General features: G+C 47.3%; 8 protein-coding genes across 8 annotated transcripts; 5 read left to right on the top strand and 3 right to left on the bottom strand.

Annotated features, from left to right (window-relative positions):
• Positions 1–22: 22 nt before the first annotated feature.
• RhiXN_03246 (E3 ubiquitin-protein ligase BRE1) lies at positions 23–4,384 on the bottom strand (the record flags this gene model as incomplete). The annotated part of the gene is made up of 9 exons (XM_043323063.1): positions 23–685; positions 741–987; positions 1,041–1,511; positions 1,560–1,823; positions 1,877–2,115; positions 2,186–2,238; positions 2,940–3,267; positions 3,325–3,884; positions 3,934–4,384. 9 exons carry the CDS (start codon positions 4,382–4,384, stop codon positions 23–25), a joined length of 3,276 nt encoding a protein of 1,091 aa, XP_043178559.1.
• Positions 4,385–5,101: 717 nt separating this feature from the next.
• RhiXN_03245 (protein farnesyltransferase/geranylgeranyltransferase type-1 subunit alpha) lies at positions 5,102–6,475 on the top strand (the record flags this gene model as incomplete). Its single annotated transcript, XM_043323062.1, has 8 exons — positions 5,102–5,104; positions 5,153–5,266; positions 5,325–5,452; positions 5,510–5,931; positions 5,981–6,064; positions 6,123–6,200; positions 6,248–6,394; positions 6,453–6,475. The coding sequence occupies 8 exons, from the start codon at positions 5,102–5,104 to the stop codon at positions 6,473–6,475; spliced, it is 999 nt and encodes a 332-aa protein (XP_043178558.1).
• A 506-nt stretch (positions 6,476–6,981) lies between these two features.
• Positions 6,982–7,573, top strand: RhiXN_03244 (major facilitator superfamily transporter; the record flags this gene model as incomplete). Its single annotated transcript, XM_043323061.1, has 3 exons — positions 6,982–7,254; positions 7,312–7,439; positions 7,495–7,573. 3 exons carry the CDS (start codon positions 6,982–6,984, stop codon positions 7,571–7,573), a joined length of 480 nt encoding a protein of 159 aa, XP_043178557.1.
• Positions 7,574–7,811: 238 nt separating this feature from the next.
• On the bottom strand, positions 7,812–13,710 carry RhiXN_03243 (uncharacterized protein; the record flags this gene model as incomplete). The annotated part of the gene is made up of 10 exons (XM_043323060.1): positions 7,812–8,197; positions 8,224–8,374; positions 8,440–8,703; positions 8,765–9,020; positions 9,089–10,506; positions 10,555–10,825; positions 10,878–11,128; positions 11,187–12,464; positions 12,527–13,297; positions 13,375–13,710. The coding sequence occupies 10 exons, from the start codon at positions 13,708–13,710 to the stop codon at positions 7,812–7,814; spliced, it is 5,382 nt and encodes a 1,793-aa protein (XP_043178556.1).
• Positions 13,711–14,101: 391 nt separating this feature from the next.
• Positions 14,102–15,759, top strand: RhiXN_03242 (major facilitator superfamily transporter; the record flags this gene model as incomplete). The annotated part of the gene is made up of 10 exons (XM_043323059.1): positions 14,102–14,248; positions 14,278–14,415; positions 14,468–14,512; positions 14,567–14,575; positions 14,627–14,680; positions 14,731–14,854; positions 15,279–15,360; positions 15,418–15,500; positions 15,550–15,644; positions 15,694–15,759. The coding sequence occupies 10 exons, from the start codon at positions 14,102–14,104 to the stop codon at positions 15,757–15,759; spliced, it is 843 nt and encodes a 280-aa protein (XP_043178555.1).
• A 479-nt stretch (positions 15,760–16,238) lies between these two features.
• RhiXN_03241 (major facilitator superfamily transporter) lies at positions 16,239–18,397 on the top strand (the record flags this gene model as incomplete). Its single annotated transcript, XM_043323058.1, has 14 exons — positions 16,239–16,511; positions 16,574–16,701; positions 16,760–16,826; positions 16,874–17,011; positions 17,069–17,113; positions 17,170–17,178; positions 17,237–17,290; positions 17,362–17,519; positions 17,586–17,640; positions 17,694–17,772; positions 17,884–17,992; positions 18,051–18,133; positions 18,185–18,279; positions 18,332–18,397. The coding sequence occupies 14 exons, from the start codon at positions 16,239–16,241 to the stop codon at positions 18,395–18,397; spliced, it is 1,359 nt and encodes a 452-aa protein (XP_043178554.1).
• Positions 18,398–18,599: 202 nt separating this feature from the next.
• On the top strand, positions 18,600–21,804 carry RhiXN_03240 (Cytochrome C/C1 heme lyase; the record flags this gene model as incomplete). Its single annotated transcript, XM_043323057.1, has 11 exons — positions 18,600–18,734; positions 18,786–18,899; positions 18,968–19,240; positions 19,295–19,539; positions 19,598–19,709; positions 19,776–20,227; positions 20,283–20,610; positions 20,709–20,922; positions 20,988–21,030; positions 21,082–21,516; positions 21,579–21,804. 11 exons carry the CDS (start codon positions 18,600–18,602, stop codon positions 21,802–21,804), a joined length of 2,577 nt encoding a protein of 858 aa, XP_043178553.1.
• Positions 21,805–22,037: 233 nt separating this feature from the next.
• RhiXN_03239 (pathogenesis-related protein PR5K (thaumatin family)) lies at positions 22,038–23,484 on the bottom strand (the record flags this gene model as incomplete). The annotated part of the gene is made up of 7 exons (XM_043323056.1): positions 22,038–22,133; positions 22,188–22,405; positions 22,467–22,679; positions 22,729–22,816; positions 22,904–23,118; positions 23,170–23,301; positions 23,370–23,484. 7 exons carry the CDS (start codon positions 23,482–23,484, stop codon positions 22,038–22,040), a joined length of 1,077 nt encoding a protein of 358 aa, XP_043178552.1.
• Between the last annotated feature and the right edge of the window lie 225 nt (positions 23,485–23,709).

The raw sequence follows: 23,709 nt of genomic DNA, 5'->3' as shown, positions 1-23,709 counted from the left end.
CTCGCCGACCAAATTATGGAGTTTAGTTAGGGAACGAGCCCAATGTGAATAACGTTTCCTTTCCTTTCTTCTTCTTCCCTTTCCCGCCAGCATTCGTTGCAGGCGCCGGTTCTTCGATTGTAGGAGTGTTGTTCTCTGAGCCTCCACCCCATACACTACCGAGAGCAGGAGATTCGCCAGTGATCCTCTTCAAAGATTGGTTTCCGCTCATCTTCGGGATCGCAGCTCTCGAGGCAGATGAGCTCGGAAGTTCAGGGAACGCACTCGAGCTGGTTATAGGTGGGGGCCTTCCTGCATTATTCTTCACCGGCTCGGGCGCTCTTGCAGGTGCTATAATAATGTGTTGTGAACTTTGTGTCGTCGCACTGCCACTCCATGGAGTAGACGAGCTCGAGGCACCGGACCGCGAAGTACCACCACCGGCACCACCACCAAGCGGAGGGAAAGGATTCGGCTTGATAGGCTTGGGAGCGGCACTGGATTGCAATGCGGGAGTAGGCCCACCGAGCCCAGCTGCAACCCGTTCGACACGGTCCCATACTGCACCAGTAGAACGAGATGATGAGCCCGCTCGGGAACCAGATGATCGAGTTGAATGCTTGACGTTTAAAACCCGGCCACTTGCGATATCAGCAAAACCAGATCCAAGAGAGGTAGGTGTAAGAGATGGGAATTGATCTCGTTGCTAATGATGGAGCTCTAGTTGGACCACATTACTTGGTGACCAAGGACAAACTTACCTCGATCTTCATGCCATTCCATGCATTGAGGATATCACCACGTTTTTCTTCGTCAAATAGAGGAACCAGACCGTTGACTAAAGTTGACATTGCGTTCATGTTATCGTCCAACACGGTACGAATGGTTGTAAGCATGTCCTTTGCGCTCGATTCATTCGATTTGTACGATCTAATCGCGCCTCGAATCGCTGTTGCGCCGTTTGTGGACGCATACAAATCCAAAAGACTGAGGAATTGATTGTGTTGCCTGTTATCAAATGAGAAAAAAGAAAACTTCTGCGAATGAACTACCATGCTTACTCTAATGTCTCGGGATCAACATCAGGATCAGGTGTCCGTGAAGGAGGGGGTCGAGGTGGCCCCTGTTGAGAAGCCGGTGATCCATTTTGTGCACTAGGCCCTCCGACCGTTAAAGAGGCGCCGAATGCAGCACGTCGACTTCCTCGACCTGGAGGGGGACCTGGTTGCGGAGGTGGTTGGGTCGTAGCTTGTGCTGGAGGCTCTCTTGCTCTGCTTTCGGTTGTTTCATTCACTTGCACCCGGCCGCCTCGACCTCTACCACCTCGAGTTCCGGAGCTAAAAGCAAGATCAACACGACGTGCATCTCGCCGATCCCGACTCGACATTTGTTCTCCATGGACATCCACCTGATGGCCCTGAAGATCGAGTTGAGTGGCGAATACGACAAACTTTTGCTCGAGGCATGTGGGATGGGTGCAGGGATAATGTCGCTCTTTGAAATGTTGTTCAAGCTGCTCATAATTACGAAAGCTAGAATTTATGAGAGGGGAATAATGGCGGATAAATGCTGGTACCCACTATTGGTCTCTGACCCCTTCTCGCTTGCAGACGAAGCATTCCTCGTGATGCTCTCGTAGATGCGCAAAGAGTTCATCATCACCAAAGGAGCATTCCCGACAAAATTGACACATTGGATGGACAATATCAGGTAAACTCGCGTTAGCTTTTTCTTGAGCACTGAACCGGCGAGTATGGACCGATGGCATATGAAGACTAAACGTGACAGGGGAGTAGAGCGTGTGTTCATGGGCAAAGATTTTCTTGTGACGAATACACAGATCACTGCAGCCAAAAATAAAGGATTTTTCTTTAACATATCTAAAAATTATGCTTACCACAGTATCGAATCGTGTTTCTCTTTTACGTGCCATTTGAGGTCGCCCCAGCCTTGAGCAATGACATCGCAATCCGCGTCAGGACAATTGAACCGGAGTAGGATCATTGTATCCTCCATCATTTCTTTCGTTTCGAAAGATATTTGAAGTTTAGGATCGGAAAATGGAATGTCGTTTGGCGTAAAGTCTGAGTAACCCTTTGTCGCTGACGTTGTGAATATAACCGATACTTGAGGATGCTAATAAGGCAAAGGTGAGCCACCTCGCCACCCATTGATCGATAAATTTGAACCACCTTGCAAAACGTACAATCGGTGCGTTTATACAAAGCCCGGAGTCGTAGTGCGCAAACATGGCATGTTCTATGATTACATTCAGATAGTGCGTAGAATTTGACAGGTTCAGCGCAGATCCAGCAGATCATTTCGTCAGAATCGGCGCTAGTAGTATCAGGTGTAGGTGCTGCTTTATTCGAGTTGGCAGAACCATTTGGAGCAGCAGGGGATGATCGCACTGTCCCATTGGATGTTGCGTTATTACCCCTTCCTCCACGTCCACCTCGACGACCACCTCGACCACGACGATTATTCGAAGAGTTACTATTAGAGGACATATTCACAGAATGCGCAGTTTCGATGGACCGTGTTTTGATTCAAAGCAAGGAGGAGCCCGTGAGTATTTATATGTGAAAGTAGAATGAGAAACTAGCACCAGCGCGGTACCGAGAGGCATCTTAATGATGACTAATCACGCCACCGTCAGGGTCAGGGTGAGTCACTCTCAAGGATGATTGGTACAGAAACTAGACACACAACTGTGCTCGTAATCCCAACATTTACCAAATATAGCAAACTATTTGAATTGCGCGGATTCTCAGTAAATACTTGCAAGAGATAGTAGTAGACCCCAACTGTGCAGTTTCACAATAAGTCTTGCCACACATGGGGCTTTATTGAGTCTCTTCGTCCTTGATCAAACCTGCCAAACGACGTTCCATCATTACTCTGAGTTAAAAAGTAAGTAAACATAAAATTGCTATTGAATTACACCTGCCTAAAGCTACCACGGTGAGTAAGTTGTGGGTCCCAGGCAGCGTAGGTGGCCCCAAGCCACTCGTCAGGTCCATCCTCCCCTACTGACTCTCTTGCCTCTTGAATAAGGGAGGGTTCGATCAACAACCAGTATAAGTATTGGTCCTCGTCGGTGTCAGTCACTTGAAGTATTCTATTTAAGGATGGGAGTTGGGAAATGAGTGAATCGGACTCGAACCGGCGATATTCGGCCTTGAGTCCGTCGTATCTTGTGTCCCAAAATATCTCGTCAACCGATAGCAGCGGGGCAACATCGTATCGATTGAATGAACCAAGACCGTTTGATATTGTTAAGAATTCCTAAACAAGGTAAAATGAAAAATTGTTCAAGAGACGTATTAAAGATTTTGAGCATACCTTGTAGTCTTGTGGTAGTGTGACTCCTAATTTCTGTTCAACTCGTGTGATTTGCTCTATGCTTGCTGGCGGGCGGAAAAATGGTAGATACGGCTCATGTTCATCGTTCCATGCTTTGGATTCCAATATCTCGATCTCGGAGAGTAAAGCTTCCCAAGAAAGGGCTGCATAAGGACGAGCCTCTCCCCATCGAAACCTTGAATCTATTGATTGAGCGGTCTCAAAGGCAATTGTTTGGGCCCTGGATCTATTGAGTCTGGTCGCGTGCTTAAGGCAGGAATTGTTGCGCACTATATGGCCAATTCGAGGAGTGAGTGCAAGGTCTCGAAGAATTGGGTTTGCGAGGGGGCCTGCGCCCGCTATCTGAGTAGCTATTGTGCCAAGGAACTCGTGCGCTAACTGGGACCTTTCATATTTCAGAGATAGCTCGAGTCCCAGTATACATGGTCTGTATTCCTCGACTGCAGGGGTGTTTGATAGTCCTTGGTTGATATACGCTTCCAGGCGCACGAGTGCATCAAGCTCCGTCCTCTGAGAAGGAAGGTACATTATATGCGTATCTGATCATATTTAACGTCAAGCTATAAGTAGATAAACTGTTGAGCTTACCTGGATCTTCCCAAACCATTAACATATCCCGTATAACCTGCCAGGAGCAATGACCAAGCACCTCATTGGGACCCGATTCGTGTCCCGGGTTTGCACCGAAACAGAAGTACTTTCGTTGTTGTATCTCTATCAGCTCGTCTTTGTATTTCAAAACATCGAATGCAGACTCCCATTTATCAAGCCCTGGGGGAACAAAATTTGCGCCCTTCCAGATTAAATCCAGACCAAAGTTAGAGAGAGTATTTCGGACAAAAGCAAGTGAGAAGTCTGTATAACCCTGGACAGCCGAGTTCCAGATGGGAGCGATGACCATTGCTGATTCTTCAAGGTAGCCATGCAATGCCATGTCGCGAGCAATCATCCCGGCAGTCTCGACCACACTGTGTTCGTTGTGTGCATACAAGATGCGTTTTGGCGCGCCTGAAATACGCGAGGTGAAATAGCCAGACATGGTGAGAGGCGTGACCGAGAGAGACAAGAGGAAAGTGATACCCACATACATGTAAATCGTTGGAGTTTTGAGCTCTGGCATAGATCACTGCGCCCGTTCAGCCGATGAAGGTGGCGAACTTTCTTGGAAGCTGGCGCCCATGTGGCCGGGTCGTCTCAGAGAAGATTTGATGCATTATCACGATTGTTTTCGATAACTCGAAAAGTAGAATCTAAGGGATACTCAAATGAGACTAGAGAAATCCGAAAATGGTCACAAAGGGATCCCAAAAAAGGGAACTGGTTAATTTCATTTCACTGAAAGCCTCCCGGCTAATCGTCGAGTGTGGTTGATCCTGGGCATTTTATCTGTTCGCCGACTCGTTCCGATTGGCGGGGACCATTGGTTCGGTCACCTGTAGACTATGTGGCCACGTAAGTTACAAATTACTGAATATATACTCGGCCAGGCCGGGTGGTGGGGTTCGTATCGCTCAAATTGGTAGCAATTGTGCCTATGCCTGCGATTGTATATCAGGTATTCTCAATCCTGCACAAGCCGCACCCACCATCGCTAGTAATTATAATCATTAGTATCGACTCGGTCAATGCTATTCTTGGGCGCTTATTTATCAGCTCTTTCTAATTCTTTCCAAAGTGGGACCTGACTACCGCGACGATCCCGTTGACCACGAAAGTTTGAGCGACAATATCGAAATTTTTAACTGATTAACTTATAATGGTTGGGTGATTTGGTCTGATCCGAGTCTATTATTCAATGGCTTGGTAGGAGCACGGTATCAAGCGCATCAAGCAAACAGAAGAGGCTATAAAAGCGCAAAAGGAGCGGGAGCGTGTAAAGATTGACAGATTGGTTTCAATCGAAAAAGATGTATTTGATCGCGTGAGCAGCTACGTTATGCACTGGCGGGTTCGAACTTAAAGGATTTGTTTCGTTCCAGAGATCCAAGGAAGATTTAAGCCAGGAATCACTTGAAGCGACCACAACTCTATTAGCCCTATATCCGGAACTGTATACTGCATGGAATTTTCGAAGAACAGTATTAGCGGACGGCATTTTCCCGAAAAGGTAAGATATGGTCACATCGGTGCAATTTCGAGTATCTATAACTCGCGGTTCGGCAAGCTCTCCTGAAGAAGTATTCAAGGCTGTAGATGGTGAGCTTTCGTTGACTTTGGCTGCACTGCAAGTACACCCCAAGGTCTACTGGCTCTGGAACCACCGCCGTTGGTGCTTGGAAAATATTCCAGATGGTCCAGAGGGGGCCGAAAAGTCGTGGAAATCGAGCATTTGGGCACGCGAACTTGCCATCGTCGAGAAAATGCTGGACAGAGACTCAAGAAATTTCCACGCTTGGAACTATAGACGCTACGTTTTGGCCTCGGTGCCCGAGCCTGATCGTCGATCCCCCGAATCTGAATTGGCATACACTACTCGTAAGATAGAACAGAACTTTTCCAATTTTAGTGCATGGCATCAACGGACGAAGGTATTTGGGGTACTATGGAGAGATTGCCCAGAGCTAGAAGCGGCCGCTAAATCTGAAGGTGAACAGAAAGCTTCAAGCCCAAGTGACACTGATGTTGAGCTGCACAGAGTTTGAATTTGTGAGGAATGCTCTGTGGACAGACCCGGGCGATCAGAGCGCTTGGCTGTACCACCGATGGCTTATTGGGAAAGGTGGGCTGCTACACCTCGGTTCTTGAGGTGTTAGGTGATTAACTTGAAGTGTGTGAAGGAGATGACGCCGTAACCGTGAAATCTGAGATCAGCTCAATTGAAGAGCTTGTTGTGGAGGTTGGGTCTGATAGCAAATGTAAGTCATTGTGCCTTCTCGTTAAGTCGTTTCTGAACCACTTGTAGGGCCACTACAAGCACTTGTGCACTACAAGTCTTTATTAGCCAGTCACGATTCGGCCGCGAAACCTGACCTCCTGCGGGAATGTAGAACTCTTACGGAGCGACTGATCCAAATAGACCCCATGCGACAACAAATGTATCAAGATCAGCGTGAGTTTTCTACTCTGAGATTTTTCGAATGATTCTCTTGTTGACAATTCCTGGATAGTCGATGCCTTGACCAGCGAATGATTCGCGACTGGACGTCTAACATCGGGCCTGACACATTTGAATTTACTTCTTTAGGTATAATAATTACATTTGTGTTGAATAAATATTACCAGGATCGGCGCTAGACCACGAGAACCATCCCCGCAATCCCCACAATCCAAGCTTGGGCTCAGAGCGTGCCAAACTGGGTTCCGGCCCGTGTCATCGTGACAACATGTGAAGGGCATGATCCAGGACTGGCTACCGAATTGACTGAATCGAAAATCAAGTCAGAGCCGTGAGAGGAATTCTGTGCTTCCTGTCTTGCGTTTAAACTGTCGTGCCCCAAGAACTATAATCAAATCTCAATCATTACAGATGACACCACGAATATGGCCGGTTTCGAATTTGCCATAATATTGTGACCCCTTACGTACGACTATCCCTGTCATTGGTATTTAATGTCTCGGCCGACTGACCTCCACTGGACTTTTGGGCCACCTCCATCTTCGTTTGCACTTTCATCTGGTACTGTAACCGTGATCTAGATGAGCCAGACAGTTGTTTGCCAAGCAGAAGTTGAAACGCTCCCGATTTTGGACCACGACCGACCGCTTGAACGCTCCGATTCTCATTATGGCACATTCAGCGGCCACTTGGTAGGCGACCAACAGTACTTCTTGAACCCAGGTCCCCCAGACCTTGACGCTCATACAATCGACTCAAGCCGAGGAGAAAGCGGCTCGATCGATTTAGCCATAGACTCAGGCCTTCGGGTTGGGAACATCTTCATCGATGACAAAGTTTTATATCTTCTTGGAGTATGTACAAGTTATAACAAGGCGGCAGTGACACCCATGTCTCACTCTCGTTTTTAGGCTTGTATGGGTGTTTTTGCTGTAGGCCTAAACGATACAGCCACCGGAGCCAATCTCCCTTCAATACAGGAACATTATGACTTGCCTTACGCTATCGTATCGCTTGTCTTCCTTGCTGGATTTGGAGGGTATGTATCAAAACTATTTTATTTTAACCCATAATTTAATCATCAAACTCCGCAGCTACCTGATTTCGTGCATGCTTAATTCCGTGCTTCAGAATGCTATTGGGACACGTTCTGTGTTGCTTGTGAGCCCGTGACTATACCTTACCCGACTGAGGACCCCCGATTATCCCGGGGGAGGCTTCTTCGGAAATCCGGCCTCCTACTAGTGTTCATATCCGGAAGCTTTTCGGCGGCCACCTATATGACTCATATCCGGAACCCGCGGATGCCTCGGAGCCCAAACCCTCCATGTCCGGAAGTTGAACGATGCCTCGGGCCGTATGCGCCCGGCGCTTAAATGTACATATCTATATCTATATACATATTTTCCTTTTACGATCCCGTTCTGGCTTTTGAACCCACTCGTGGTATACCGGCCTTCTCTAGTTCGGGTAAAAGACGCGCCAATTCATCTCTCTCGTCGAGAATGTGGCGATCCTTCAATTCGATGTCCTCAGTTTCCGAGCCTGGCGTGTTTACGAAGCCGACGCGCATCAAGAGCTCGTTTGTCGGTACAAGTTGGTAGTACGGGATCTCCATTGGCCGACCAAGATGTATAGCACGATACTTGGCCCGCGATGCAACCTTCTGATAGGTTTGGACTGCGACATATGAGATGTGCCCGAGATGAGTGGTCTGGGGGACCCATAGGTTCATCCCATTGTATCCGCCCTCCTTGATGTATATAGCCATAACTGTAATATCCAGTTTGAGTTTTTCTGCATAAATATGAGTCAAGACTTACCTCGTCCAAGCATAATTTGCTTTTCCAACATAATCCAGACAAAAGTCCCGGGTTTGATTGGGTCAATGATAGTAATTCGTGCCGTGGCAATATCTTCGAGTAGCCTGGGAATGCCGCGTTTCCGCAAGCAATCGCGTCGAAGTTTGACATACTATCAAGAATTCGGTTATTTACAACGTTTTTCTGGTAAAGTAGCGAACTTGAAACATTACTTACGGAGTCTGCACGGGTCTCTGCGGCTTTTTTAGCATTTGCTGTGTTGCCCTTGAATTGTCCATCCGTCTCACCCCCACTTACAATCCAGCGTTGTAGGCGGGGGGAGATCTTATGACTACTAAGCTCATGATCGCGCAATGTCTGCAAGAACGAGCGAGCTAGCGCTGCGTGACTTGTCTCTGTTGATAGTCCTTCCGATGCGTGCGGGGTAGCCAATGAGCCTGGAAGGACCTCCCCTTGTTGGGAGGCAGTTTTACCTAGTAGCTATGTATGATCGTATATCAATAATCAGTGTTGACGATGAGTGACTACAATATATGCTCACGCCTGCCTTAAATTTTGCATAATTTTTGCTACTCTTGAGTGCGCGTGGATTTTGATGGCGCTGTCGGATCTGCAGTAGGATATCAAAGTTGAGCTCGACCAAAGAGCGTTGTTGGGGAAAGGTTTCGCTATTCATATCTTGAATTTGTGACTCAAGAAAGTTGGGGTCAGACATTTCTGTGGTCGATTTTGTATGTTCCTCAACGGCTGTGCGGTCAAGCAGTACATCGGCATCGTTTTCGGGGGGAAGGTTGTCACTAAAACACCGTGGCAGGAAAATATTATCAGCCATTTGGGAACAATTAGAGAGATTTTGTCCACTTACATGAGAGCCGTGGCCTCGGTTTGAAGAGCCGCATTAGCATACACTAAGTTATCGCGTTGAATAGAAATTGATTCAAGCGGAAGGTCGTGGGCATCTGCAAGCTCAACTAGCTCTTGAAACGCTTCACTTGATGATAAGTCTTCTGCCACACCTGTGTTGGACTCGGGGCTTGTATCTTCTTCAGATTGATCAAATGTACTTGTATGGTCCAGCGCTGTTGCAGGGACCAGGTCATCGGGAAGTATATTCACTGCCTGAGCAAGTAGAATCGCCTCGCGGTATGCAATATATGCAATTTCTGCAATCTCGCCGTCTGTTGGGAAGCAAGCTAGAAGTGACAAGTCAACATTTGTTGAATCCATGTATGTATGCTGGTAGCCAGTTGCTTTCCTCTGACGCTCTGTCGATGCTGCGGAAAACTCGGGACTGTTTCGATAGGATGCGCGGAGCAGAACACGAAGTTTAGGCACAGAGAAAATAAAGTCAAGGTATGTAAAGTCTGGAACAAGCTTTCGCATTTCGGCAAAAAAGTGTTCGCAGGCTTCACTCGAGTGCAGCCAGGGTAAAAGGGGAGTCCCCTCGGGCATATAGTCACGATAAGCATAGATGAGCAAGATTAAGCCCTCAATTATTGTTGTTAAGATGTTGAAAGCCTGTTGCGAGATGAAATATCGAGATAATAAGTAGCCAGAGTCCAGGAGAAATTGTCGCCAGAAATCGAAGAAGAATTTTGCTCGAAGTACCATCCACAGCCGATCTGCGTGCAAAATGTGTCGGCTCTGGTATGCATCACCGAGTTCACCTGCTATGTATAGATAGACTGCTAAGCCAAGGTACTGGGGTCGTTTTTTGACTACGAATGAAAGTGTGAACTGGTTGAATACACATTCCGTGGAAACATCGTCCTGCCGATCGTTATTTTCGACATCGCGACGATGGAGGGTTGAATCGGGATCTTCAGCAATGTCGCGAACTTGAGAATACATTGGTGTCCTGGAACCCATTACTAAAAGCCGAGCACCTGAGTATAGGGTATTACGCAATGTTTTGAGTGCGTGTTTACTATCCTGGATGATTACACATGGATTATCCTTGGTCTTGCCGTCTAAGAGACCTAGTTTGAAGTCCAAGGGGTCTGGAGTAGATAGGCTGTTGGGAAGGCGCCGTGAAGGATGCGGGACAGTATAGTGTCGGTATTTATCCATGGACATAAAGAGTGACTCCTGGATATTTTGTTCGATTGCGCTGCCATCCGTAGCATACGAAATGACATGTATTCCTCGGGCAAGTAGGCCTTGAATGACAAGTTTCAAGTAGCCAATAAGTGACTGGGTCGTAGCATTTGAGGCAATTGGTAGTGCAGCAATGGCAAGAGGGGGTATATGCGGCAATGGGACCTGTAAAACCCAGAGCCGAAGCTATAATAGGGATTAGGCCCAAGTCCAGCGCTAGTTTAAGGATCGTACCTTCGAAGCCTTGGAAAGTTTCCCATCCTTCAGAATTGACGTAAGTTCTTCTGTGCTTGCAACAGCGATGGCGCCCGTAGTTCCGCCAAGCAAATACCACAGTTTTGTACTTGTATCGTAGTAGGTTTTGAGAGCGGGCAGGAGCTTGGTGTCATCGCATGACAAGCACACCGGGCCTGTGTAATTAATCGAAGAAAAATAAATCTGTGCAATTTCGAAAACACCATCGTCGATTGCTAGAGGGAAACGACGCTCTCGGCCTCGGATTACTCTACAAAGACTCTCAATAGGCCTGTAACTAGATAATAACTGGTGCTACATACCGAAAATTCGATGCAGTTCGACCCCCAAAGATGTTACGAAATGTTTGATATGCAAGTGGGGATATATTGACGATTTCGTGGCAAAATTGGTCGAATTCGGGGGGATATTTGGCATTCTGAAGGCCAACTCCACGAAGCGCCTTGTCGTCCATCATTGCCATCACTTCAACCATCCCACAGAAAATCTTTCGATCTTTCATTTCGCCTTTAAGTACCTGTAAAAGAAATCGTTGCGCTGGAGTCCTCTCGTCCTAAAATCATCAATTTTTCAGTTTGAAAGGAAATTAAATAATAATGAATGTAACTTACCTTGTTGACAATGAGTTCATACACACCGTGTACCTTCGCAAACTGCATGCACGAGGATGCCCGAACCCATCGCCTATTGGTAAATTTTTGATTCGGCTTTGCTTCATATCGGACAGCGGCTCTGAAACGTCGGAGCTTCAACAGAGCCGCACAATTTTTGCATGAACGCAATCTGCCGTCTGAAGTGCGCCCTCTTCGAGCAATGCGAGTACAGGCCGAGGCAATAACAACATTACGGGACTCATCTACACGCCAGGCGACATTTCCATGAGCTTCGTTCCGAACATTCTGTTGCTCTTCTGCTCCGAGTTCGGCATATGGTATTGAATAAAGAGCAAACGCAAAGTGCTTATATGCGCGACTTCCTCCCCCAATATACGTAGTTCGAAGCAAGTAATTAGATATACCTGACATATCTTCTTCCGAGAGGCCTGGGCACATGCGCTCGATCTCCTGCTGAGAAGATGGTGTTGAAGTAGATGACGAAGATGCGACCATAGCAGGCAAGCCAGGAGTAGAAAGCTGTGGCTCTGGGCCAGTAAGATTTGCACTAGTGCTGATAGAGCGGTCAGAACGCCGTTTGAAACCAGCAAACGAGGTGAGAGGGAGCATTCCGGCACCATCGGACTTCTTCAAGCTTTTTGACTTTCTTCCTGAGGATGCTCCTGTCGCCTGTGGCCCACAAGTTTTTGCTTGGACGTGTGTTTTGAAATTTTTGGTATCGTATGGCTGGCGCATCTTGAACTTATTCCCGCATGTCGAGTGTCGTACATATAGTGGGTTTTCGCGATCGAGCACAGCATAATTATCGAGATCTTTGATCGTTGCTTCAAAACGAGCCCATCGAAGGTTGTCGATTTGAAAGTTTCCTTCGCGAACGGCTCCTAAGACAGTCCGGGTATGTGCTGCCGACTTCCCAGGCTTTTGTCGTTTTCTCGGGCGTTTCAAACTCTCTGAGCTGGAGTTGGAGTCTGAACTCGAGTCTGAGTCCAATCCCGAGCGTATCAAAACCTGGTTTCGATGCACGAGCTCTGGATCATCCGTTGCATCCCCATCGGTCTGGTCATCGGATAAGTTTAAGGCGTTGAATTCGACATTCTCGATTACATCTGAAGAAAATCCATCGAAGAAATTGTCATCGGAGGAGAGATAACCGGAGGCTTGATGAGGAGATGTTGGGGGCTCGGCAATAAATAAACCTTGTCCGATTGACCCAGCTAACGAATTGGCCAATATGCGCGATATCGGCAATGGGGGGTTGATAATGGAATCAGATCCCTTTGAAATAAATATGTTTAGTAGATACACGGGATCAGCAATAGGCACAAGGAGAAGCTTACATTCGGCACTAATATTCGGTACGCTATTTCCACAAATTTTGATGCCCGATATGCCGAGGCAAGACCTTCGTCCCATAATGGGTCTTCAAAGACCTGCCTTTCAATGGTATTGACCGCACAAACTCCACAGGAAGTCGCATCGTCCACTTGAGTACCGCATGGCATCTGTTCAGACACAAATTTGTCGTAACCCCAAGTCGCTTTCAGCCAGGCGTTGATTATATTCCGAATGCGAGCCGAACTTCTCTGGCCACCCATCGAGTCGCCATAACGGATGACCTGCCGGTTGAAGTCAACCTCTAGCGCGATCCAGTGTACGTCAGAGTAGTTATAGACGGTATAGAGCAGTGGGCGCTCCCCATTTCGAATCCGATTTTGAAGTGGCGAAAGAAACCGAGAGATCGCTTCGGGAGGAATACTGGGTGGAATGGTTTCGAATCGTCGAATAATGCCCCGGAGGACTTCGGGTGAGTAGAAAATAACTGAATTATGGGGAGGTCGCAATTGAGCCTCGCCTGGTTCGCGTGATTCAAAGCGGAGCTGCGCCGATTCGAGCATCCAATCAATATGTCGAGTGGCCAACCAATTGTTTGAGAGAAAGAACGATAGATCAGCGGCAGAGCATCTGGTTTCGAACGGAATTGCAGTGTCCCATCCTATATGCGATATATAATCCCATGCTTGAGTGAAAACTTGTAAAGCAGCCGGGTGGTTTGAAGTCGATTTAGCTTGGGATAGCCAGTCACACGCGCTACGCCATTGGTCCTGTTTCTGTCTGCCTGATAGCACTAATTCCCACCATGTCAATATCCAGATTGGGTAATAATGAGCGTTTCCATCGTTGTCACATGGAATATCGACTGGACTTCATCGGGCTGTACATTCTGCCACTCTTTCCGCAGAGATAGGAAGAGTGTAGGATCGGGAATCGAATGACCAATGAGATCCGCACCAATTGCTGTGGGCAAATGATCGTGGAAACGAGTCGTAGAAGAGGCGATTTGCTCGGGCGAATTATTATTCAGAGGTGGGAAAGTGAATCGAAGAGCATCGGGGACTGGAGCATCAAAGGCGGGGAGCAAATTTAAGAAAATATTGGGGATGGAAAGCGCGCTGTTCTGTTCGATTATATCCTGCCCGGGCGCAATGATATTACGCGCAGACAATTTGCCTAAACTTCCCATAGTACTCGCACGAGATGGAAATTCGAGCACGAAGGAGCTCTGACTCTGGCTATGGTCACGTAAATCACTAACACCAACGAAAAATTTGTGTGCGAAGCTCAGAAAATAACCCCGAGTGTTGGTAATTATAAGCCAAATGCAAACGCATATACCCGGGGCATCAAGCTCAAAACGGAATGGGAAAACAATAAATTCAACTTAAACTAGTAAATACAGTAGGTTGATATACTAGAAACATAACCTAGCCCCGAGCGAGGCTGTAAGTTGAATACCGTTACGATCAAAAGTGACCCTTTGACGGCGTTAGCGCCCGGAAAAAATTTTCCCCGGAGGATGGACCTCCACGTGATGTCCGGAAGCCGAAGAAGCCTCGGGCCGCGGCGACCCCTTCATGTCCGGATTTGCACGATGCCTACCCCCCTCCAACCAGGGCTTCATGTCCGGAAAAAACGATGCCTCCCCCTCCCGGCCACTAGGATCCATGTCCGGAAGCCGAAGAAGCCTCCCCCGGGATAATCGGGGGTCCTCCCGACTGAATGTCAGCTGACCTGACAGCGGTGACTCAAGATCGCTGGCCTTTTGTACGCCGGAGGGTCTTTGTTAATTTCATTTGCACCCCCTTTCCCACTCGTGATAACTGGGCTTGGGTTGATGGGGTTCGGCGGAGGCTTCTACGAAGCCTGTTTAACCAGTATTGTTTCTCATGTGAGTACTTAATTATTGTAATGTGAATTAGTTCCTGACAATCTGAGCACAGTTTGATAACAGCAAATTTATGAATATATTGTATGCGTTCTTCGGGGTAAGTTCAGAGTGTTTACAATGACTAAATCTTCAACTAATTGTTCCAGCTCAGCTTGGGGCGGTAAGCGTACTGTATTTAGATAGTAAACTATTGTCTTATGTATGGTCTTAGTTGGTCTCTCCTTTTATTATAGGAGCGCTAGTTAAGGCTGGCGTTCCATGGAACGTAAGTGAGACGCTAAAGACTTTCGACGATGTTTTTGACAGAATCTCTAGACGTATTATTGGTTCCCTCTTTCTCTTGCTTTGCTTGTTACCCTTTGCCATGTTGTACTCTTCAAAGATTATGTTACCCCATCCGACCACGAGCATCATGAAAATACTGAGCAACGAAGCGCACGTACGAGTTTTATACAGATAATGCGACTCCCGATTACTTGGTGAGACTCCCTATGAATTATTCTGTTATACGAGCTGATAATGCTTTGTAGGATTGGGATAATTCTCATTATTCTTAGTTTCGCGATCAGCGATACATTAAGTAGTGTACGAACTTTGGCTCCCTGGGATAAGATCTCTACTAATAAATGGCTATATAGTGGCTTACATCTTACCTTATTGAGGCCAAAGGCTCGGAGCCAGACGTCTCCCGCTATCAATTATCCATGTTTTGGGCCGGCGAGTATTTTCCCTACTATCTGAAATTATCCGGCTGAGAAATGAAATATACTGCACAGGTCTTACATGCGGTCGGATCTTCTTTTCGCTTCCTTTTATCCATGTACGTGAGAGACTTGGGAACACTCTACTGCTTGCATGCGCAGGAGGAGCACTGGCAGTGTTGTGGAACTTCACTTCTCCTTTCACCAACTGGGCAACTATTGCTATCGCTGGATTTTTCCTGGGGTGGGTGTATGCGCGGGATCAAAGCATTATTATAACTGACACTTTGATAATTTACAGTCCTAACACACCTGGTATTCTCTCGATAGTTTCTGCTCGTGTCCCACCGAGTTTGAAGGGTATAGTCATATCTATTACCATCGGTACATATTCACGCACATGGAGTATAACTTAATATTAACCATTTAAAAGGATTGGGCCTTGTTGGTGCCACTCTTGGTCCACTACTTTTCGGCATAGTAGTAGGGAAGGTTGGTCCTGGTCTACGGATTCTGCCGCCCGTAATAGTAAGTGTCGGAGAACCAGCGGCGGGAATATATTCACATCTTATTGTAGATTGTTCTGGCCTCGCTCTCGGCCATCACTTTCTGGACCATCCCCCCTCGCACAAAGCGTGACTGAAATCTGATTACTCTCACGAAATATACTTCTCCTGGCGGAATGTACTCGCGAATACTCTCTAGTATTAGCCTGCTTGCTTAATAGATGGAACTGCGGAACGTTTCCGTAGGTATAGCTTAAATTGTTAAGGCGTTGAGGCGAAGATCCGGTGCCTGGACGTATAAAATACACCCGGTGGCCTCAAACGTACCCAATTATATTACTGTATACATATAGAGTAGCGTGACTATACCGCATGGCTATTGGTCAATTGATCAACGGCCAGAACATGTCTCTTGGGTCAGGGACTGGGGTAACTGATCGTTTACCCCACACTCGTGTGACTTACGTTTCCAATCAAATAGCATTTTTCTCGGTCGAGTCAAACCGTCTTGTCATCGTTACACTAGGGCTCATTACACACACCTGGCCCTTTTATTGAGGTACTTACCAAGTCCTCCACTCCCACTGCTCTAACATCCCCTAGCTAAAAATCTGGCATGAGCCAAACCGCGGCCTACGAGATCGAGCTTCTCGATGCACATCCACATTTAGAACATGGACCCTCCTTTGATGGGGTCAAGAATCCCCACTCACAAGCCCCTGATGCCTTCGCCGAGACCGAGCAATACTTTTCTGGAGGTAGTCTAAACAGTTCTGTAAATGCATCTACTTCGGTCCACGCTACGATCAATAATACAGCCCAAGCTGAGGGCTCTGGTTTCCGCATTGGGAAGGTTTACATAGAAGATAAGGTCTTCTACTTAGCTGGGGTATGTCTATCTCGGTTATTTAACGAGACATTGGGTGGCCAAGATGTACTTAAAATTGGCAGTCTTGTATGGGGGTTTTCGCAGTCGGTCTTAATGACACTGCTACGGGAGCCAACTTGCCCTCAATTCAAGACCATTACCACTTACCTTACGAGGTGGTTTCTCTTGTGTTCCTTGCAGGCTTTGGAGGGTATGTAGATTACTTCGAATCAACTATACTATCTTGAATAACGTGTATATATATATAGCTACCTAATCTCATGCATGATTAACTCCGTCCTTCAGAATGCAATTGGGACACGCAATGTTTTAGTGGTGAGGATAGTTTCTAGCTCAGAGAATCTCAATTAACATGACTGTAGATGGCGGGAATCCTGTACGGGGGTGGATCGTTGCTCATATCCTTCGCTCCACCTTTCCCGGTTGTGATGGTAGGGCTCTGCCTCATGGGTTTTGGAGGAGGTTTCTACGAGGCTTGCCTTACCAGTGTGATATCTCATGTGGGTATCTTCTCTGCTCGTCCGGGTCCTCTGCATTCATGCGCTATGTTATGGCAGTTTGAAAACAGCCGATTCATGAATATCCTGTATGCATTCTTCGGGGTAAGTTAATCCAATACTTGGAAAATAAAATTGGGTTAACCCGTTTTTTTGTCTAGCTGGGAGCAGTAAGTAAATGAGTACAACTTTCGGGTAGACACTACCTACACGCATCGAAATTTGTAGCTAGTTTCTCCTTTCGTCGTTGGAGCACTGGCCAAAGCTGGCATTGCATGGAGGGTGAGTTTCGTAGCAGCGGAAATACCAACCGCACTCGGATTTGTGCAGAATATTGACCCATCGGAATACAGCTTTATTATTGGTTCCCGTTCTCTCTGGCAGCCTTGGTCACCATCTGCCATTTTATGCTCTTCAAGCGTTATGTGATGCCATCTGATCACGAGGAAACATCCGAACACAAAAGTGTACGCGCAAAGTTCAAGAAAGTGATGCACATACCAACGACTTGGTTAGTCAGTTAGCACATGATGCTGCTATGAGCAACGCACATTCGATATCTGAATGCATACATCAGGGTTGGGATAATCCTGATCATTCTTAGCTTCGCAATTGCTGATACACTTAGTAATGTAAGGTTCTCACCATTTGGGCTTAGTGGATGACTAATGACTACGAAACTTAGTGGCTAACATCATACCTGATCGATGTAAAAGGCTCCGGGCCGGACGTTTCTCGATATCAGCTATCCATGTTCTGGGCTGGTGAGTAACCACAACCGTCGAAACGACAATAGCTCAGGCGACCCGATTCCAGGACTCACCGCTGGCAGAATTTTTTTTCCTTGCCATTTATTCACGTTCGTGAGAGAATAGGAAATACGCTCCTATTAGTAGCTACCGGTGGGGCAATCGGTCTGCTTTGGGCTGTCAACTCTACCGTGTCCAACTGGATTGGTATTGCCGTTGCCGGGTTCTTTTTGGGGTAGGTCATATGCGTAAAGTCTGTTTGTTTAGACCACCATTGACTGATATCTGTATAGTCCAAATACGCCTGGAATCTTGTCCATTATATCAACTCGCGTTCCACCGAGTCTTAAGGGGATAGCGGTTTCTATTACAATCGGTATTCTGTTTACTTGAAACACAGCTGGTTCGTACTGAACTTTCATCTCAGGACTGGGGCTTGTTGGGGCAACTCTTGGGCCGTTACTTTTCGGTATTACGATTGGGAAGGTTAAACCAGGGCTGCATATTCTTCCTCCCGTTATTGTAAGTTGCGATGTCACCAAGGTGCTAATTGTTGTTGACTGTAAATTATTAGATGGTGCTAGCTTCCCTCTCTGCCTTATTTTTCTGGGCTATCCCGCCTCGTAGGAAAGTCGAGTAAGAATGAGGCAACCCTCCCTCGCCTCAGCTCCCGTTATTTACTGTGCAAAATTGTACATGGACGAGCACCTATGTTGTTGTACTTAAAATGCTGCCTTGAATTTGATTGTTTGACCTTGCTTGGACGTGATACGCAAAGATCACGTGTCGAGGCAAATGTTTTGGCTTCTTCTTGCGTGATCTAACCTTACCTCTCTGAATCTATGGCTCGCGAGCATCCAAGCGTCTCGAAGGCATCTTCCAAGAAAGGGCAGACTTATGATGGCGAAACGGATGAAGAGGAAGTAGATAGGAGAAAACAGAACAAGGCGGCCCTGGCCAAGAAACAATCTTCTGGGGTGGATAGGATATCTTGCATCCAAGCCTCTGATTTTCTAACATCGCTATAGGATATGTCAAAACTTTTTGTCAAAAATATTGATGGAATGGAAGAAAGTATCAAGTTTTATATTGTAGACTGGGAAGATTGGGATACCATTAATGATATACGTGACCAGATTGCGGTATGTTCCTCATTCAGAATCTTCAACAAACATCCCCGGATTATCTTATCAATTCCGTTACGCATCAGAAATGTGGTGGCGAAGTAGTGGATGAACGTCCGAGAGAAGGATACTCTCTTATAGACCCACGAACTGAAGAAGGCGAACTGGAGCTGGCAACAAGGTCAACCCGAACGCGATGTGTCGTCTCCTTCCTCTTTGTCGAGGAAAGCATCAAACGGGGTAGCCTCATGTCCCCTCTAGAGTCGTTGCTTTTCGTAAAGGAGGATAAACCAGTGAAATTTCATCTCCATGAATCTCTGTCTGAAGACGAGATTGAGAACCTGAGGTATGATATCCTGGTAAGTTATTCAATCTATGATGGTGCCATCGTCGGCCAACGTTGTTTCTTTTAGCTCCGCGGAGGAAACCCCGACGTGGATATTTCCGAGACTCAAGCCGTGATCCATCATAAAGATTTTCGTAGGTCGGCAGCCAGGGACAAGAGGTGGCGCCAAATAGAGCTGTTCGAAACCTCGGACTGGCTGAAGTCATCCATAGCAAGAAAACGTTTTACATTGACTGGGGCAGGTGGTCGCCTGACCGCCCCTCCTGCTGCTAGGCCGAAGCCACTCGTTCAGCCCGGTAGAAAACCTGGAGCGTGAGTCTTTTTTAATTTATTGATCGTTTACCACGAGCGTCCTCACGATCCCGTATAGGCCTCGAACTGAATTTACCGAGGAGGATGACGAACGGTTGATTCTTTGGATGGCCTACCAATTTGGTAGAAACCAAGCTGGTCGGCAGGGTAATCGACCATACCAAGTTTTAGTACAACAAGTGAAGTGCCGTGCTTGATGGCCGATGTATGAAATTGTTCTGACCCACATTAACCAGGCCGAACACCTTTGGTGGACGCACAGACACACTTGGCATTCGTGGCGAGAGCGGTACAAGATAAAGAGGACTCATTTTGATCCGCTCATTATTCAGGCCGTCGACGAGAGAGAGACTAAGAAAAAGCCTAAGAAACACAGGGTTCCGGAGTTCCCTGATAGTAGCATCAAAGACAGTGACGATGAAAGCGAGGATGGTGAGTATGTTGGTGGTGAGGAGAGGCCCAATGAAGCGAACGGCGACGAGGAAGAAGCTCAGGAGGCTCGACCTTCGAAGGCAAGAGCTAAACCAAAGCCCGTCAAGCGCAGAGCATCGGATTCTAGCGAAGTTGAAGATGACCCCGAGCCACCCAAACAAATCAAACAATCTGCTTCTCAGCCTACCAGACCCACCCCTAGAGGGGTAAAGAGAGCCAAAACGGGCTCTCGGCCTGAGGCACCCCCATTCATCAAGTAAGTATATAATAATTCACTTGTAAAAATAATTGAATTAAGCCCAAATGTTTAGGACCTCGGCTTCACAAAAGGCTCGTGAGGCACCTCCCCTCAAGTCTCCCACACAACCCCCAAGCGAGCTTTCCTCCCCTGTTCGCGCCTCGCCTCCTCCGAGGGCGGAACCGATTCGAGAGGAAAGCCCTGATACTGAGCCAGAACTCGACCAAGAGCAAGGAGATTCATCTTCTACTCAATTGGGGAATGGCATTATTGATCAGGCCGTCCTCGGAGGTGCTCAAGGGGCAGTAGATCGACATAATGCCGAGTTGGCTGAGATGAGTGTTGATGAGGAGCAAGACGAAATTGAGGAGTCTCCATACGAAGACCCGGATGTCGATGTCGTGGGAATAACTCAAGTCGATACACCCCGGTGGATATGTCCATGTCCCAATCCGAAGGCGACGAAACGGGGACTGAATCTACGGATAAATCTATACAGGTTAACGAAGCTGAAGAAACCAATGAGACACTCCTCGATACCGTTGAAGATCAGTTGTTGGCGTTGGCTAACACGTACGGTGCTATTTATGCGCGAGTTGAGGCTTATTACACTCGCGCGGTGGAGGACGGCAAGAATCAAGACGCCGCAATCGAATTTGCTGGGGAGCAGCTGCGGATTGACATGAGGCGCGATAAGGGCAAAGGCCGAGCAAGTTAACTAATAACCGATTATTTATTATGAATTCCATTTTTCTTATTTGTATATAAAGGTTGCTAGTTTGGGTTACAATTGTGCTTGTTGCGAGATTTCGACACGAGCTGTAATTGAAAAATACGATCAATAATTTTTCTGACTCGCACGTGATCATGAGCTCTCACGAAGAGGAGACCACGGCAGACAAGTGCCCAGTCGACCATACCAATCGTGCGGCATGGGCGAACCTCACCCCGCCATCGTGGCACCCTCCCGTTCCAGGCGCGGCTTCGGATGTAGGACAGATACCACATACGTCGCTTCCTACCTTGCGTGAGACGTCGTCTATCCCCCGCCTCGATGGACAAAAATGGGTGTACCCCTCAGAGGCTCAGTTCTTTGCCGCTATGGCACGAAAGAACCACAGCCCCCATGCACCTGATATGCGTGTTATTGTGCCGATCCATAATGCGGTAAACGAGCGTGCATGGCATGAACTCTTGGCTTGGGAGGCAGGTCGGGGCGCCGAGGCGTGTGGGGGAGTCAAGCTCGTTAGTTTCAAAGGCCGACCAGGGGATAGGACCCCCAAAGCATGGCTCAAGACGTTACTGGGGTGAGTATTATCATATGATACATAAGTCTGATGTACAAACTTATTACTATGCCGCGTGGCAGTTACCAAGCCCCGTTCGATCGCCACGACTGGGTGATAGATAGGTGCGGTACACGAATGCGATACGTAATCGACTTTTACACCGGCCGATCCTCGCCAACTGGGTTGGGGCCTATGCATAACTCTCAACCCAATGTATCGTTTTACTTGGATGTACGTCCTGCAATTGACAATTGGGAGGCCGTGAAAATGCGGCTCGAACGTTTCTGGGCGGACTGGATAGGTTGAAAAGTTGTTTCATAATTTTCAGCGACGATCAATTATGTATTTCTTATGTTTGTGCGAAGTTTTTGCGTAACAAATATTGTATCACTGCTCTGGTATATGTGTGAAAGCGACTGGTCCAGGGTTCTGCAAGGATGCTAGGTTTGGTTCTCAAATTAACATGATTGCTACATAAATTGATTATTATACTATAATGCACCAGAATTCGAAGTGTAGCATAGTCAGGCACGATAGAACTACAGGGCAGAACCCCAAATGCTGGTAACCAATCCCAGCATTAATCCAATCTGCATGACAGGTAGAGTGCTCGCGCTGTTGGCATTGGAGGGAATCTGGGATATAATATATTGAGAAATAACTATATTCTCCAAGTACAAGTTACTCACCAGAGATGTCCCTAAGCTCCTCGATGAAGTGAGAGTACTTGTGACTGCGGGAGTCATAGATGGAATACCAGTTATCGTCCCGGACGTGGCTATATGGCCGCCGCTCTGCGTGGTAGTGTTTGACGCTAAAACGGTTGGAGGGCAAAAAGTAACAGCGTAGTCTGGATAGCTGGAACCAGGACAAGTCTGTAGGGCTGTACCCGAAGTCACGTCTTGTGCTATATTCCGATTTCCCATGTCGATTTGCGAACGTAATATAGAAAAGGTAGTGTAACTCACAATATGCGTATGTAAAACGACATGCGTTCTTGAAATAGTCGTAAAATGGAACACCACTGGCAGGGCATGCGCCCGGTTCGGCAAATTGCCCTGTACAGCAGGCAGCACTGTTATCCGGGTTCCCGTCCAGGTTTGCTGTGCACGCGGACTTGCAACCAATCGGAACTGTGTTGTTGGTATTGGGGGCAAAAGGTCCTCGAAGGGGATCTGGGCCTAGAAAGACGTCAGAACAGCGAATAACCTCCCGTTATGTGTGACATACAACCCGCATTGAGATCTACTGCACACTCCGCAATCCCACATTCCACCGCACTCGGCACGACCGACATGGGCAAATTAAACCCCTGGACCTGTTGGAAAAGTGGGTGAGTACCAAAGAAACACTTGGACTGGCCTTGCGGATTCGAGTACAATATCCATCGTTGAAAACGGCTTACTATTGAAATATCGTAGTAGTCTGCCCCGCTGCCATCTCCAGGAGCCAAAGTCCATTCGGCATGCGTCGTAGGTGGAGAACCTAACCCCGTGCAGTACAAACCACCTGGGCATCCTCCCGAAACGCATCCTCCTATAGTCGTATTGGTGTCTGCCGGACTGTTTCCCGAGGAAAAATTGCAATCACGGCGCCCCCATATGTATGCACCAGACCAACCTGACCGAAGGACGCGCAGAAAGAATAGAGTTTAAATCCCTCGTAGCCGACCGAAACAAAATAAAAAAGCGTGCCAACCTTCTGGGACAACGAATGAACGTGAGCTGTTGGGAGGAGCTTCCCAGCCGGTTTCGACTCCACTCAAGGTGACCGCAGAGGTATTACTAGTGTAGATAGCTGGCCCTGTGAGAGAAAAATGGTCAAGATGGTCACGAAAACTTAAAGACCGGAGCCGAACAACAAGTACTTACAAATAGTAAAAGGGCAGTCATTGTTTACAGTCCACCGGCGAGCACCCGCTACGGCAATGTGCGTTGCGAGAAGAAATCCCCGGATAGCCAAGGTCCGTTCAGAATTCAGTAACATAGCTAGTTGATCGGGCACTGTCGCGTTAGGTCCGATGAAAGATTGCCAATCTAAAAGTTCAGTAGGCTTGGGATACAATTTTCGTGCGCAGAGAGAGACAAAAGAAGAGTCCAACTAGGTAGAGCGGGCAGAGTCGGTTAATCGTGTAAAAAGGTCGTTAGTTAGGGGTGGCGGTCGTGAGGAGGTGGATGGTTCTTTTAGAAAATATTACACGGTTCAAAAAGG

The sequence above is a fragment of the Rhizoctonia solani genome, chromosome 3 (genome assembly GCF_016906535.1).
Source record: "Rhizoctonia solani chromosome 3, complete sequence".
NCBI classification, from domain to species: Eukaryota; Fungi; Basidiomycota; class Agaricomycetes; order Cantharellales; family Ceratobasidiaceae; genus Rhizoctonia; species Rhizoctonia solani.
Note: the sequence above shows the minus strand (reverse complement) of the source record. Positions and strands in the feature narration are given on the sequence as shown.